The sequence below is a fragment of the Canis aureus genome, chromosome 27 (genome assembly GCF_053574225.1).
Source record: "Canis aureus isolate CA01 chromosome 27, VMU_Caureus_v.1.0, whole genome shotgun sequence".
Taxonomy (NCBI): domain Eukaryota; kingdom Metazoa; phylum Chordata; class Mammalia; order Carnivora; family Canidae; genus Canis; species Canis aureus.
Window position 1 is genome coordinate 34,215,591 of NC_135637.1, and position 16,407 is coordinate 34,231,997.

Consider the following 16,407-nt stretch of genomic DNA (forward strand, 5'->3'; position numbering starts at 1 on the left):
GCAGAGACACAGGCAGAGGGAGAAGCAGGCTCTGTGCAGGGAGCCTGACGTGGGACTCGATCCTGGGTCTCCAGGATCACACCCTGGGCTGTAAGGCAGACGCTGAACCGCTGAGCCACCCAGTCATCCCAATATCCTGTTTTTATTTCAGCAATGATTTGCATTTTTTAAAAAGATTTTATTTATTTATTCATAGACACACAGAGAGAGGCAGAGACACAGGCAGAGGGAGAAGCAGGCTCCATGTAGGGAGCCCGACGCAGGGCTTGATCCCAGGACTCCACGATCATGCCCTGGGCCAAAGGCAGGCGCCAAAGCACTGAGCCACCCAGGGATCCCCTGATTTTTTTAGTGTAGAAGTCTCACACACCTTTACTTTTTTTTTTACACCTTTACTTTTATCCCTAGGTATTTTATGGTTTTTGGATGCTGTTAAAATGGTCTACTAGAGTATTAAAAATTTCATTTTCCAACTGCTCATTGGTAGCATGTAGAAATACAACTGACTTTTGTATATTAACCTTGTGTACTGCAAAATTGCTGCCCTTCCTTATTAGTTCCAGGAACTTTCCTGTAGATTTCCTCAGGCTCTTTTTTTTTTTTTTTTTTTTTTTAAGATTTATTTATTTGACAGAGAGAGAGAGCAAGAGAGTGAGTGTACAACAGGGGTAGTAGGAGAGGGAGAAGCAGGCTCCCCACTGAGCAGGGTGCCTCATGCAGGACTCGATCCCAGGACTCTGGGATCATGACCGGAGCCAAAGGTAGCTGCTTAGTCACTGAGCCACTCAGGCGCCCCTGATTCCTCAGGATCTTATAGACAATGTTAATGTGCACCAAGTGGGAGGTTTCTCTTCCTCCTTTCCAGCCTATGCCACTGCTGGCCCGATTGCACTGGCCACCCCCACCCCAGTACGATGCCAGTAGAGGTGGTGGTAGTGGGCAGGGCACCCTTGTCTTGCTCCAACCTTGGGGTGGGAGGGTCACCTTGAATATTTCATCGTTAACATGTTAGCTGTGAGTTTTTTTCTCAGATGATCTTTATCAGATTGAGGACATTTCTTATTTCTAGTTTGCTGAGTATTATGCGTGTTGAATTTTATCTAGTGCTTTTCCCGAACCTACTGAAATTATCATATTGTTTTTCTCCTTCAGACTGTCCATGTGAATTGAATGACACTGATTGCTTAGTGAATATTAAGCCAACCTTGCCTCACTGGGACAATACCCACGTGGTCATGATGGTCTTTTTGATTTTTAAATTTTTTAAAAAAGATTTTATTTGTTCATGAGAGACACACACACAGAGAGGCAGAGACACAGGGAGAGGGAGAAGCAGGCTCCCCATAGAGAGCTCGATGCGGGAATCGATCCCAGGATCATCACACCTGAGCCAAATGCAGGTGATCAACCACTGAGCCACCCAGGCGGCCCTTGACTTCCTTCGTAATGCCAATTTGACAAGTGTTTTCACAGATTCTGGTTTAGGATAACTTCTGCTGTGTATGAATGTATTTCTATCATTTTATAATGTATTTATCCTGCTTTGTCTATGCTGTCCCCACCCTTATCTTCTAGTTGATCTTTCTCCAAATTACACCCTATTTTCTGGTATCTTTTTAAAAAATATTTAATTTATTTATTCATGAGAGACAGAGAGAGAGAGAGAGAGAGAGAGAGACAGGCGCTAAACCACTGAGCCGCTGAGCCACCCAGGGATCCCTAGTTCTACTCTTCTAATTCCTAAACATCTAGGGCTCCTCCAGCTAGCTTATGGCTGTTGAGCCCTAACTCCATTCCATGCGGAGAACAAACACATGCTGCGCGATGCCGAGAGTCGCGTCCCGGCCCAGCAGCCAGCCGGCCTGTGGCGGCGGAGGGGACGCCGGGGCTGTTGCTGTTGCTGGAGTGTGTTCTATAAATGGCCATCAGGTCAGGCGCGGGGTCGGTCTCCTGGGTTCACTTTCTTGCCAGTTGTTCTATCGACTGGAGGGAAGGCTGTTAAAATGTCCAACTCTGGGGCAGCCCGGGTGGCTCAGCGGTTGAGCGCCTGCCTTCAGCCCAGGGCGTGATCCTGGAGACCCGGGATCGAGTCCCGCATTGGGCTCCCTGCACGGAGCCTGCTTCTCCCTCTGCCTGTGTCTCTGCCTTTCTGTGTGTCTCTCATGAATAAATAAATGAAATCATAAAATAAATGTAATAAATAAATAAATCATAAAATAAAATGTCCAACTCTAACCGTGGAATTGTTTGAATTCTGTCAAATTTTGCTTTATGAATGTGCACAAACTGCAGGCAGGAAGTCCTTTTTCTCTGCGTTCTCTACCTTAGGGTTATGGCTTTATTCATAAGTGCCTCCTCCTCAGCACCTCCTTGGTTCTTCCTCCCTCATCCACTTTGCAATCCTGTGTTTGACTGCAGTGGTCAGTCCGCTGATACGTAACATCACTAAAGATGCCACCAGACCGGAGTCCGCTGTCACAGGGTTACTCTGTCCCATTGGTTATTTCTTCCTCTTCTTTTCCTGCCTTCTCTCGATTTTTTAAATTACATATTGGCTTTTTTTTTTTTAAAGAATTTTATTTATTTTAGAGACAGAGTGTGAGCAGGGGGAGGGGCCGAGGGAGAGAGACTCTCAGGCAGACTCCAGGCCGGCTGGCGCAGAGCCCAAGGCGGGGCCCGATCTCACGACCCTGAGATCATGCCCTGAGTGACACTGAGAGTCGGACGCTCCACCCACTGAGCAGCAGGTGCTCCTTGGCTTCTTTCTAATATTCTTTTATACTGCTCAGGACTCAACTATGCTTCCTGAAGCGGAGTATGTTTCTCATCGACTCCAGAATCCCACCGGAAGCTGATCCGCACTTCTCCTTCAACTTTCCTTTTTGGTTTTCTGGTAATTTCGTTGTCTCATTGATTGGTTTTCTCTTCACCTATATCTGCCTTTTAACTGCTCTTTTGCATCTTTAACTTTAGTGACTTATTTCTAGTTGCTCTGTGTCATCTCCTTTAGTTTGGGGTCATTACTCCTGTCTGCTTAAGGTAACTAGAGGGCCGCAGTGGGTGGGAGTAGATGGCCGTTGGGGGCCGGCTGCACAGGGGTTCCAGGGTCCCAGAGCAGAGCCCTTGGAGACGGGAAAGGGCCAGAGCAGAGGCAGGACGTGGAGCCCTCCCTGCGCTGACGAGCGGCGGAGAGACACGGATGGGAAAGTCGGGTGGCCGCTACGGGAGCTGGAACAGAGCGGCGTTACCGTCAGTGCGTCCGCGCTGCGCTGAGTCACGTCTGTGAAGCTCACAACTGGGCCCCTGGGCACCCAGAGCCTTCCTTGTCCCTCCACTGCCATGCTCCCTTCCCAGCAGATCCAGAATCACCCCTTAGCTGAGCGTACACCTGGACTCCGCACTTTTGTTGGTTTTTATTTTGTTCACATTGGTTAAATCTTAAGTTGAATATAATTTTTTATACACAAGAAAATACTTCATGTACCTATGCCGTAAGACAGGTAGGGAATGTGTTGGGAATGTGTCTGGTGCAAATGAAGTATTTACACCCATGCACGGAGTGTCCTCAGATGATTGTCATTTCGGCCTCACATGTCGTATGTGGGTCATGCCAGGAAGGAGTAGATTGCCAGGCTCTGCTTGGAGTACTTTTGTCCTATAAAAATAACTCCAGTGGATGGAATGGCGGGGCCACTAGTAGTTCACCCCTTTGACCATGCATGGCAGCCAGGGTGGGGATGTGCTCGCTCGGCTCCATGATTGTGGGACGACGGCTGGGGGTGGCCACAACAGCTGGTCTGGCTCCACCCTTAGTAGGGGATATCGTTCTGATAGTACTGGATCATGTCATAGGTCCGGCTCCTGGAAGGAGAGCAGAGGGAGGCTGCGGGGGACTGTCTGGTTCTGGGGCCCTTCACCCTTCTGAGTCCTTCATGTGTGCCCAGAAAGCTGCACACAGGAGGTGCCTTTTCCCCTCCCTGAAGGTGCAAATGCAAATTTGCAGCCCCTCTGGCCTCCCTGCCAGCCCCTCTTCAGGGACACTCCTTCTCCCACCAGTGACCATGGCTGTGTGAGCCCCGTTCTGCTCTGTCTCCTGCTGGGACTTCTCAGCCAAATACCTGCCCTCGGTCCTGGGCCTACACCCTGGACCTGGGGATCCATCGAGAGGAGCTGTCCCTATGAGGTGCCACTCTGGCCCCTGGCCTGGCATGTGGCACACAAGTGAGACCCTGTCCTCCTGTCCCGTCACACCTCCTAGCACATGCCTTACTCTGCCAACAAAACAATCAGAAGAGACCTCCCTCATCCTGCCCTCTTGTCCAGGTCCCCATGCTTGCCCTTGAGTTACTTCCTGTTTCTCTGCTCCTGTCAGGCCCACCCTGGGCGGCTCGCGGTGTTCCTCTTAGATCCCACATCTGTACCTCCAGGGGGACAGGGTGGCAAGCTCAGCTCCAGGTCCACCCAGGTGCACAGCCCAAGCTGTGCCTTCAGAACCAGAACCCACCTCTTCTCACAGCTCCCCTGTCATAATGGCCAACTGGCCTGGTCCCCCTCCGCCCTGCCTGTCACTGCCCAGGCAGCAGCCGGAGGAAGGTGCGGAGAAGCAGGGGTGGGGCCGAGGCCTCTCAGAGCTCGCTGTCTCCTCACCCAGCCTGCTGGGCTGTGCTCACCCCTCACCACAGCTCACTTGGCCTCACAGCCTGGGCCCCAGGTGGGAAACTATGTCTTTAGGCCTCTGTTGGGTGTTCCCCTCGGCAAGTCTTGGCCCCTTTAACCCAGTACCCCAACACTCTGCGAGGGCTTCCTTCAGGACTTGTGGGACAGAGAGTCCCCTGGGACAGCAGCATCCTCGTCACTCAGCCCCGGTGCGGCCCCGTGCAAGTGCCCAGAGAACACTGGTATGGCAGGTGGCCCCAGAGGGGACAGCGGAAGGGGACTCACCTGTTGCTGAGGAAGCAGCTCTGAATAATCTTCATGATGAAATTTGCAGCCTCTCTCTCCGTCATGTTGGGGCTGAACCTGTGCCTGGGGGCGAGGGCCGTGTCAGGGCTGTCACGGGGTGGGGTGGGGGGCGCGCCTCACCCTCCAGGCTGCCCTCACCATGGGATGTGGTCTTGCAAACAGACTATACTTAGCATTTGTGGGAATTTGTTCAGGGGAGGGTCAGCCCAGGGAATGTTCCCTTTTGGAACAGCTGTAAGGGGCAGGGACATTGTCCCCAGCTGGCTCTGGCGGACCTTCCCTTTCCCTGGGGGAGGACCAGCATGGGGTGACACTGCTGCAGCCTCAAGCCTGGAGGCAGGGGCGGGTACTGCCTGCGTCCTTGAGAAATGAGGGGATCCCTGGGATGTCTGCAGCCCTGGCGTGGGGAAGGTGCCTCACCCAGGAGCCCTGTCGGCTCTGGGGTTCCCAGGAGTGCTCTGGGTAATGACCACATTTGCCAGCACTCAGGAGGCTCCCACCTGGAGAGGACAACTGCCCCACAATGGGTTACGCGTCTGCCCAGGACCTACTTCAAAAGCTTGATTGTCTGGCCCCGGAAGCAGGGCAGGCCCGTGTCCAACATGAGAGTGACCAGAGAGACGACCGCATCCATGTAGGGCCTGGGGAGAGACAGGGAAGGAGGCGGCTTGAGCAGGGTGGTCCTGCCCGCAGTCCTGCAGCCCAGCCCCCACCTGACAGCTGCACACCGCGGCCCGGCTCCCTGGCACCTCCGCGGTCACCAGGGCAGCCCCCTGCGGCAGCTGGGCTGCTCACACACCCTTGAACAGGCTGAGTGTCCTGCCTTGGCCTGCCCACTCAAGGCCTCCAGCCATGGTTTCTGTGCCTGGCTGAGGAAGCGCAGGCGTGCTGTGCGAACACACCCTGACACTGAGTGGGCGTGATGCAGGCTCCAACAGACTCTGGGTTAGAGTTCAGGTGTCACAACACTATTGTGTGGCCTTGGCCGTGTGCCACTGAAGCCAGGACAGTAAGTCTTCAGCGTGCAGCCTGGGAGATGGCAGATGCTCAGGTCGGGTGGGGGTGAATGGGGAGCTCAGAGCGGGGAGCCCAAGGTGTTAGCAGGCAAGGCACGACCCAGGAGACTATGGAACATGGTGGGACACTGACCCCCAGGGCAGGAAGTCACTGGCACAGGCTGCCTGGGGCCAGGAGGCAGCCTCTAGCACCTGCCTTGCTCTTTGTCTCTAAACTGCAGCCCCTCCATCCACAAAGGGGCCTGGGAAGGTCCCACGGGACCTCTGAAGGCTAGCCTGGCAGGCTAAGTGGCAACCAGGACTGATGCCAGCCTGCCCACCCTCTTCCCCACTGTCTCGGTACCCCACCCCCCGCCCCCGGGCCTTCCCTGGGGCTCACCGCACAGCCAGGTAGCCACGGACACACATCTCCATGAACCACTTGAAGGGTGTAGCCTCCATCTTGCCCCCCATGATCATTACCATCTCATCCGTCAGCTTGATGTCTGGTTCCCAGCCGAGGTTGCCGCCCGGTGAGCTTTCAAACATGAAGCCAAAGTCTGCAAAACCCCCAAAGCCATTCTTGATAGGATCAGGTGGTAGGGCAAGATGTGGGCGTGCCTCAGCCACCGGCTCCCCATACCCCACGAGCTGGCCACAGGCCATGTTTTCTTGGGGATAGCAGGGGTGGGGGTGGGTGGGAGGGGGCGTGGCAAGCAGGCAAGAGAGAAAAGAGGAAGTGGAGGTAGGAAGCCAGGCTGGAGCAGAAATGAGGCTGGCCCTGGGGCTGGGAGAGCCATGCTCTGCCCAGTTCCAGTTTCGGATGTGGTCCTGCTGCCACTTGCCCCCACAGCCTGGCAGCCAACAGCTCGTGCATGGAACCCTGACCTGGACCCTTCCTGGCTAGGTGACCCCAGCATGTCTGGCTCTTCTGTGGGGTGGGGATTGTCATCCTGCCCCAGGCTCTAGGGAGTGAAGGGAGAGGAGGAGGGTGGCCCTGGGGCCCGGCTGACCGATGTGGATGATGTGGCCCTTCTTGTCCAACATGATGTTGCCGTTGTGTCTGTCCTTGATCTGCAGCAGGAACAGCAGGAGGCTGTAGGCAGCCATGCTCCGGATAAAGTTGTAGCGTGCCTGTGCAGAGGGAGCCAGGTACTCATGGATGGCCCCCAAGTGCTGCACCTCCTAAGGCTTCGGAGGCGTTCTCCTGCCTCCCTGCCTGGGACCCTGAGGCTTGGGGGTGTCCTCTGGGCCCTTGTTTCCAGCCTTGGAAGCAGAGATCAAATCAGCAAGCCAGATCTTAGACACAAAAGGGATGAGTGACTGCATCTGGGCATTCAGGGGCAGCATTCCATTCCTCCTACCCCCACAGATTGGCTTCCTCCTGGGGAGTCCACCTCCAGGTTCCTTTGAATCCCAAGGAAGGTTATGGGGTACCCTGGTTTTACCTCCAAATGCATAAGGACTCAGAAAAGCAGGTAAAAGGGGAAGCAGGGTGCTGGCCCAAAGGCAGTGCTGGGGGTGGGTGGGATGGAGACTGCCAGCAATCTCTGGTCTGGAGGCTGTCCTGCTGGTCACCTGCTGGAAGGCCAGGGTGGACTCGTCCCCATACTGGCGTGTGAAGTAGTCGTACATGCCGAAGTCTGTCTGGCGGCCCAGCTGGTCCCGAGAGGTACAGTCGGGGATGCACTCAATCACTCCGCACTGAGGAGGAAGGGGCAGGTGCTGAGGCCTGCAGGCATGGGGAGTACCCTGCCCCAGGCTCTTGCCCAGGGGAACTTACCCCGGGGGCGGTGGCTACCACCCGGTAGGGGAAGACGAAGAGGTCCAGGCCAACCAACTGGAAGATGTTCTTAAAGAGGTCAATAATCTGCAGAGCCAGCATGTCCTGGAGGCCAGGGAGACATAGAGGTGCCCTATGTCTGTGCTCTAGTCCACCTGACCCCCGGCAGCCCTGCCAGTGAGGAAGGAGGGAGGGAGGCCACAGCAGAGCAGGAGTCTGGAGTGTCTGGCCTCAAGGATCATCATGCTGGGCTGGACCATCTGGCACTGGACTGAACAGAGCCCGTGCTGTCTGGTGGGGGATGCAAGTCAGGGGCTCCTGCTCCCTAGGGCAGTTCCCTCTGGATGGCCAGGGGATGCACAGTGGGTGGGAGCTGCTGGAGAGGGCCCTGGGTTTGGCAGAAAGCCCGTTTCCTCCGTGGCACCTCAACTCAATGTGGGAAGCCAATCTCTGGTTTTGTCCGCCAGGTGCAGCCCCACAGGGCACCTGGAGCCTCAGGGAGGGCAGGGCTCGCTCGGTACCTGCCGGCAGTCGTCTCCCACTTTGAAGATGGCCGCCTGCCACGAGATCTTTTGGCCATCAGCCTCGTGTGCGCCACACTCATCCTCTGCGTCGTTGCGGCACCGCAAACCTGCACATGGGGCGGAGGCCGCCTGTTAGCCCGGAGGCAGGGAGAGGCCCTCTGTGGGGGCCGGGGCAAGCCCTGCTCACATGCCTAGAACCCTAGGAATCTAGGAGATGGTCTCTGCAAAGCTCCAAGGAGGCCGACAAGGCCCAGCAGACACCCGGCGTCAGTGGGTGGAACCACAGGGCCAGGGGTCTCTTCCAAAGAATGTTTAAGCTTAAATGAAAGTGAAGATAGAGCCCCCTTTTCACTAGAAGTGGGGGCCCAGGTACGCTGGGATTAGTGGCGGGCACTCTACACTGGGGGGCAGGAGTGTGTGTGTCCACACCCTAGGGTGCCTGGGAGGATTTGTGTACCAGAGTGCAGGGAAGGCCGTGGAAGGCACGTGTCCCCATACTGGCAGCGGGGCACTCCCCCTTTTTGGGTTGACTAGAGTCCCCCCAAATTCATGCCCACTCAAAACTGCGGAGTTGACCTTATGTGGAAATAGGATCTTTGCCCATACAGTCAAGTTAATGAGGATTAGGGTGGGCCCTAATCCAATGACTGGTGCCCTTATCAGAGCATAAAAATCTGGACGGGGTACACAGGGAGAAAGGCTCTGTCCTCACGAGGCAGAGGTCGGAGTGACGAGGCTGCTGAGGATCACCAAGGAAAGCCTGGAAGCTGGGAGAGATACACGGAGCAGATTCTCTCTGTGGAACCCTTCTGAAAGAGCACAGCCCTGCCAACACCGTGATGTCACACTTCAGGCCTCCAGAACTGTGGGGGGCTATCTCTGCTGTGGAAGCCACCAGTCTGTGTCACTTGCACAGCACCCCCCCTCCCCAGAAGCTCTAGGCCACTTAGCCCCAGGAAGGTGCCTCCTGGACTGGACGGCTGGTCTGGGGCCGGCCTCCGGGGATCTCTGTCACTCTACACCAGCTCCACGCCATCCCTAAACCAGGCTTCAGGCGCACAGCGGATGGACGTCACCTTTCACAGGACAGTAACTAAACATGCCCAAAGAACCTGGCATCTCCAGGGAAAACACTTAGATCCCAAACTGTGTCAGAGATTCTTCACTGACCTTCTTTTTCAAGTTCACTAACTCCACATCGTTTCACCTTAAATTTAGCCAGATACGGGGCTTTTGCGGCACTGAAAAACAACAGAAGGAATATGGAACGGGAGCCAGAGCAAAGGAGAACCTTGTGTAAGGGAGCTGCTGACAATGGGTGGCCTCTCACCTCTGCATGGGTGTCCCGGACTTGTAGTCGATGTCCAGCACGATGGCCTCAGGGTTGCTGGGCAGGTAGCAGCCTGTACAGGGATGGAGCGGAAGTCACAGGGAGCCCAAGTGTGAACCCCCGCCCCCAGACGGGGCTCCTAGGGCCTCGTCTGGGCACTGATAACTTCTCATTCTGGGGCCATTAAGGGTCCATCCTCCGATAAGTGGTCTTTCCCTAGATCCTCCCTGATATCTAACAAAGAAGCCGCCACCTCCCAGGAGACACTTCTCCAGGAGGACACACCAACCCTCAGCTTCGCAGACCCAGCACCCTGCTCCTTGTGGCCCCGCCAGCCGTCCGCTGCCGGGTGCAGGGGTGCCTGCTCTCACAGGGACATGCAGGAGCTTCCTACCCTGCCTGTGTGCACCCGGAACCTCCTCAGCTCTTGGACTCACCCCACTGCCTGGAGCCCCCCCTCTCTCAGGGTACATGTCAAGTGGGGAGGACAAGAGAAAGCCCATTCCTGGTCAAGGAACTGGCAGGTCCCCCTGGGCTGTGTGTGCATGTGTGTGTGCATACGTGTGTGTGTGTGTGTGTGCAAGCCTTCCTGAGCCCCAGGAAGTGGGAGAGATTCTTACTGGGGAGTGGGCTTCTAGGAGGGGCCCTGCAACAGGAAGGACTGGGTTTCCTGGGGAACAAAGTGAGGCCTTGCTGTGGAGTCAGGGGGGCTTTGCCACCAGGGGGAGGAGGGGCACAAGGACCATGCCATCGCTTCCCTGTTCTCGCACCTTCCTTCCCTGGCCGGCTCCAGCCTCTCTCTCTCAGGACTGCTATCTATTGTTCTGTTCTGGAGTCCTGGCTGGCTCTCCTGTGCCTCTGGGACAAGATCTGGTGGCGTGGGCTGCAGGGGGCTGGGGGCTCATGGACTAGGTGAACTGACATGTGGACGTAAAAGCTTCTCTGAGAAGCTGAGCTGCCTTTTGCACCAGGCAGGGCAGGGAGTTCAACACAAGACAAGGAAAGGTCTAAACCGAGGATAGCCAGTGTGAATGTTTGCACAGGATGGCCACGGTTTTGAAAACTGCTTGTGACAGTAGTTAAAAACGGAGACTTGTGAAGTCTAGATTTCCAGCTTGACTTGAAAAGGCACAGAGCTGGCTGCACTGGGCTCAAATTCCCACATGGCAATAGTTGGTAGGCACCAGGGAGCAACTTCCCCCTTCGGGACAGGCACCCTGTCTCTGTAGCCTGTGTTCCTATAGCCTGTGTTCCTGTTTCAATGGGGTTCAAGAAACCTCTAGAATAACAACTGCCAAGGACAGTACCTGGGCTTAAAAAAATAGAAGGCAGCAAGGAAGATAGTGTCAGATGAGAAGTGGCTCCTAGCTCACCAGGGGCAGAATTGTGGAGAGGGACACCAGGGACCCAGTGCCCAGCCTCAGCAGTTAGTGGAGCAGTTAGCCGCCTCCCTGGTCCCCAGGCCCGCCCTGCCTTCCCGCAGGAAGAGGCCCAGCTCACCTGGCTGCACTTTCACTTCAGACAGAGCTGACAGGCATGCCTTCTTCCTCTCATCACCTTTAGGGTAGGGCCTGAGAAACAGGACAAACAGCTTTGCTTTGTTGCTGCAGGAACTGGCCTCTGGGCTTCTGGGGGGCAGTGCAGGGCCTCTCCTGTCTGCCTCTCCATTCCTCTTCCAGTTCTAGCTACTACTGAGGGCCCTGCTAGGTCCAGTTCCTTCAGAGGCGCCACTCTGAGGGGGCCTTGCCCTGCACTCGTCAGGGGCCAGGTGGCCCCTGGGGGACCAAGGTGGAGTTTTCTGGCTATCTTTCCCCCATGCTTGTGTGGGGTGTGGGACGTTGCTGTCAGAGAAACACATGGCACATGGTGGGCTCTGGGGTCTATGCTCAAGTGCTGGTTCTGTTGTTTACTTGCAGCATGACCTTGGGCAGGCCCTTCTGACCTCCTGCATCCCTAGGATGAGGATGATAGGGTGAAGTGGAATCAGGTGCCTGACGTGATGTCCAGGGAATGCCCCCTCCCACCCCTAGAGGCCTTCGTGGGCCAGAAGCTGCCAGTCACTGCTCTACTTAGTACTGGGCCCAGGCAAGGGCCTCAGGACATATAGGCGAGGCCACTTGGTGACTAGGGAGACAGAAGCCTGAGCACTGGGGTAGCCAGAGGAATGAGGGGCCTGGGGGTGGGGGGAGACAGGCAGCCAGTGCTCCCCCTGCTGGGGCCTCCTCTAGGCACTTGGCCTATTGATGACTCTGGGGCCCTGGTCCCACACAAATGGGCAGTGCCACTGGTGCCCAAGGATGATGTCAGCCCTCCCACATGGATGGCCCGGTGGGTAAATCAGTAAAAGGACACCCACCAGGAGCTACAAAGGAGTCTGGTTTTCCTAATACCCCAGGACCCTTCAGAACTTGGAGAGCAGAGTGGCCTCAAAACTATGGGACAATATCCAGAATGAAACTAAGGTATGTTTTCTGAAATTCGCATTGCTGTGCATTTTGCTATACTTTCAGGGGACCTGAAAGGCCAGGGCAGAGATTCCCAACCCTGGCTGTTCATCAGAATCAGCAGGGGTCCTCCAGGCAACTCCCATGAGCTAGGACTGAGAGACGCCACTTACTTGATAATGGCTGACACATTGGTGATCTTGTTAAAGAAATCAAATTCCCGTTGGTAAAAGTCCTTGGCTGGGCCGGACAGGGAGCCAGTGATCTCCTCTACTAACTGCTCCAAGAGGTCGCCGATGTCAGCTAATAAAGAAACCAAGAAGGTGAGCCTACGGCTGTGCCATTGAAGGCTCTCTAGGAAAGTCCACGTATTTGTCAGATGTGTGGTCCAGATGTTCCCCAGCACCTAGGCCAGCTGTCCTGAGTGTGGTCTGCAGATGTCTGTATGGTCTCTGGGACCCTTCAGCAGACCCCATGGTCAAAAATATACCAATACGTCGTTTGCTCTCCTTGCTGTGTAGATGCTTGTGAGGCTGTGCAAGCAGTCAGCCAACGTGCTAGTGGCCACTGACTGGATCCCCGTGGCTTTGCTCCCATGGTGTGAACAAAAGCCAGTGTCACTAAAAATGTCCCTGGTGGGATGCCTGGGTGGCTCAGCAGTTGAGTGTCTGCCTTCGGCTCAGGTGTGTGATCCTGGAGTCCCATGTGCATCCCTGCAGGAAGCCTGCTTCTCTCTCTGCCTATGTCCCTGCCTCTCTGTGTCACTCATGAATAAATAAAATCTTAAAAAAAAAAAAAAGTCCCTAGTGAAGCAATAAGCAATGACTTATTTTATTAAACTCTACTCTGGGGACACCTGGGTGGCTCAGCGGTTGAACATCTGCCTTCAGCTCAGGGCGTGATCCTGGAGTCCTGGGATCGAGTCCCACATCAGGCTCCCTGCATGGAGCCTGCTTCTCCCTCTGCCCGTGTCTCTGTCTCTCTCCCTCTCTCTGTCTCTCATGAATAAATATATAAAATCTTTAAAAAAGGGCAGCCTGGGTGGCTCAGCAGTTCAGCACCGCCTTCAGCCCAGGATGTGATCTTGGAGACCGGGGATAGAGTCCCGCGTCGGGCTCCCTGCATGGAGCCTGCTTCTCCCTCTGCCTGTGTCTCTGCCTCTCTGTCTCTGTCTCTGAGTAAATAAATAAAATCTTAAAAAAAACAAAACAAAACAAAAAAACTCTACTCTGAGTCCATCTTTTTGATATTCTGGGTGATGAAATGGGAAGTAGTCCAACTGAACTAACTTTTTTGCAGGGATCGTCACTTTTACCTAAAAGAGTGACTGATGGACAAAAATACAGTTATTTGGACTTAGGTATATGGCAGATATTTTCTTGAAAATGAACAAGGTGAATCTGCCATTTAAGGAAAATTACCAAGTTTTGGAAAACCAGTGTCTGTGACTGTGAGCTTGACAGCTTCCCAACACTTGAAAATGTTTCTGTTTTGTAAGACTCAGAGGGGGGAGCGCTAATACCTGTGATTTGTAATGTTACGAAGTCCTGTGGGGGGTGGGAGGTGTGAGTGCTGGGTAGACCAATGGACTTTAAAGAAAGAGCATGAGAAACTCACTGATATGGATCAAATCCACATCACAATTAATTATTAAGAATTTGTCACTTAGGGGCACCTGGGTGGCTCAGTTAAGTGTTTGCCTTTGGCTCGGGTCATGATCCCAGGATGGAGCCAAATGTCAGGCTCCCCGCTGAGGCTCTCCCTCTCCCTTTGCCCCTCCCCCTTGCTCATGGTCTCACTCTTTCTCTCCAATGAATGAATAGAATTAAAAAAAACAAACAAATCCCAAACCCCCACCTATCACTTAAAAACAAAACCAAACAAAACCTATCACTTGCTGTGTTTGGTGCAGTATCAACCAAGACTATCTGTAGTAACTGGAAAGATGACAAAACCCCCCTTACTTTTCTAGCTCCTTGTCTGTGTGAGGCTGAACTCCCCGCATTGACTTCAACCATAACAACATATTCCAACAGGTTAAACGCAGAAGCAGAATGGGAATCCTGTTGTCTTTTACTAAAGATGTTATGACATTATTACAGACATTAAAGAGATCTGCAAAACTGTAAAGCAACACCTCTTCTCACTCCTTTTTGAATTATTTTTCATAAAAATATGTTATTTATGTTAACATGTAATGAGCTTATATTTTTAAAATGTTTTGGTCTTATTGTTCAACATTGGTTAACACAGAACTAAAGCCCGCGTAAACGAAAGCTCATTGGAGGCCTCACTAGTGTTTAAGGGTGTGAAGATGTGGACAAGCTGTTTGAGAACCATTGCCCTGGATGGCCACCTGGTCCCCACATTGAATTGCTGGGTCAAGCGCAAGGTGAGAAGAAGCTCTCACATGTGCTTGGGGAGCCACAGGATGGTACCAGGGTAGGCAGGGTGTCTGGAGGTGAGGTTGGCAAAGGCTTCATGAAGGAGGGGGTCCTGATCCCGCTGCATGTTAAAGATGAAGTGGTCCCACTAAAGGATGGGAAGCAGAGGGATGAGCTGGGGCAGCACAGACCCTGGAGGGCTCTGGAGTGTTAAAGACGGGGGGGGTGAGGCCTGAAGGAAGGTGACAAATACTCACGGTCCTTCTGGTGCCCTTCTTCATCCAGATAGATGTTAGTTTTCATGTTCCAGATAAATTGGTGCGCCAGAAGCTGGGATTTGGAGGCTGCCCACAGAATATACTCTCGCACGTAGCCCATCTATAGGAGAGCAAGGTTGCCATCAGCCCAGGCCTGGGCACCTCTCCACTGAGAGATACGCTGACCCAGTGCAGGAATGGACTCCCAGCACTTGCAGACCTAGCCAGAAGTGAGGCCCAGTGGTTTCCGGCTGTGTGAGCAAGCTTGTCTGGGTATGTGTGAGCCCAGTCCAGGGGCTAGGCCAAGTTCTAGCTTGCTAGCTGGCTGGTGGGGCAGATGGGGCCCCAGAGGTGGGGTCTGCAAAACAGGAAGGAACCAACTTTTGTTTCCTCTGTGCTTTCCCCTGGACTCGAAGAACCATAACTTTTCAAACAATTTCTGCTATTGTCAAGTATGAGAAATGAGTCGGCTGGGTACTTAAAACTCAGCTATAAACTGGTTGTTTAGAACAATGTTCCACAGTGATGGGCAGACTCCAGAAAATTCTAATACATAGATAACTTCTTCATTAGTTGACACACCACAGCCACTATCCTAAGGACCTCTCCTCTTTTTCCTTCTTAGTCATTTCTGCTACTCATAACTCCAGTTTTAATTACCCTTTCCTAAAGTTAAAAAAGGCACTGGCCTTTCTGGAAGACTTCTGGAGGAGTGACCTCTCCCCTGACCACTGCAGTTAGTGGTCCCACATCTGGTAAAGTATTCTTTGGACAGATGTCCTCAACTTGGCTGGTTGGGCTTACCAAGCAAGTCAAACTTCAAATAACTCCTCACCATGGGTTTCCCAATGCTGTAACCCAGCAAAAAGATCTAAAGATAAACTATGAACAATAAAGTTGTAGTGCATTTAAATTAAAGTTTGCATAGCTTCTGGGTTGGTGGAGGTGCAGGGAGAGCCAGGCACCTGAAGAACATGGAAACACCACAATCTTCCCACATCTCTTGCCTTATGCTGCCCTTCCACCTGGATGTTCTGAGTTATATTCTTTTATGATAAACTGGTAATGTGGTCAGCTTTGCCGAGACCACAGAGGGGACTCGGTGAACTAATGAGGAGACTACCATAGGGAAGTGGAGGCAGGCAGCTGTCTGAGCAAGGAGGAAGTGTTATCAGTCACTGAGGCCCATGGAGGCTTCTAGCTTTGGGAAAAACTTTAGCATTTTATTCCTGTGTGTTTCCTAATCCATTTAATATCTGCTTTGCTAGCCAATTTAGTTGAAAATGAATATATGTATATATCCTTTATAATGAATTATACAAACAGTGAGATAATTCTAAAGTCAAAAAAATTACTAAGCATGGCCACTCCACCCTGTTTGCTCACTCGCCAGCCATTTTTACAAGTTTTGGTCTTTCTTTCTTTCTTTCTTTCTTTCTTTCTTTCTTTCTTTCTTTCTTTCTTTCTTCTTTCAGATTTTATGTATTTATTCATGAGAGACAGAGAGAGAGAGAGAGAGAAAGAGAGAGAGAGAGAGAGAGAGGCAGAGACACAGGCAGAGGGAGAAGCAGGCTCCATGCAGGGAGCCCGACGTGGGACTTGATCCTGGGTCTCCAGGGTCATGCCCTGGGCTGAAGGTGGCGCTAAACCGCTGAGCCACCAGGGCTGCCCTTATCTTTCTTTTAAAAACAATATAAGCAAATATATTTGTCTCCTGTCAAGCTCAGA

The 16,407-nt window shown here is 53.2% G+C and overlaps 1 protein-coding gene across 1 annotated transcript in view; it reads right to left on the bottom strand.

The window, feature by feature from the left end:
• Positions 1 to 3,394: 3,394 nt before the first annotated feature.
• The window catches only part of PI4KA (phosphatidylinositol 4-kinase alpha), a 117,797-nt gene continuing 104,784 nt past the window's right edge, over positions 3,395 to 16,407 (bottom strand). Inside the window, exons 43-55 of the mRNA XM_077874597.1 lie at positions 14,680 to 14,800; positions 12,212 to 12,341; positions 11,095 to 11,165; positions 9,595 to 9,667; positions 9,435 to 9,505; positions 8,262 to 8,371; positions 7,741 to 7,845; positions 7,536 to 7,661; positions 6,971 to 7,091; positions 6,358 to 6,517; positions 5,514 to 5,603; positions 4,942 to 5,025; positions 3,395 to 3,861 (exon numbers count right to left, since the gene is read on the bottom strand). Coding sequence (XP_077730723.1) covers positions 3,810 to 3,861; positions 4,942 to 5,025; positions 5,514 to 5,603; positions 6,358 to 6,517; positions 6,971 to 7,091; positions 7,536 to 7,661; positions 7,741 to 7,845; positions 8,262 to 8,371; positions 9,435 to 9,505; positions 9,595 to 9,667; positions 11,095 to 11,165; positions 12,212 to 12,341; positions 14,680 to 14,800 — 1,314 coding nt within the window. The 3' untranslated portion in view covers positions 3,395 to 3,809. The remainder of the gene's footprint in view (positions 3,862 to 4,941; positions 5,026 to 5,513; positions 5,604 to 6,357; positions 6,518 to 6,970; positions 7,092 to 7,535; positions 7,662 to 7,740; positions 7,846 to 8,261; positions 8,372 to 9,434; positions 9,506 to 9,594; positions 9,668 to 11,094; positions 11,166 to 12,211; positions 12,342 to 14,679; positions 14,801 to 16,407) is intronic.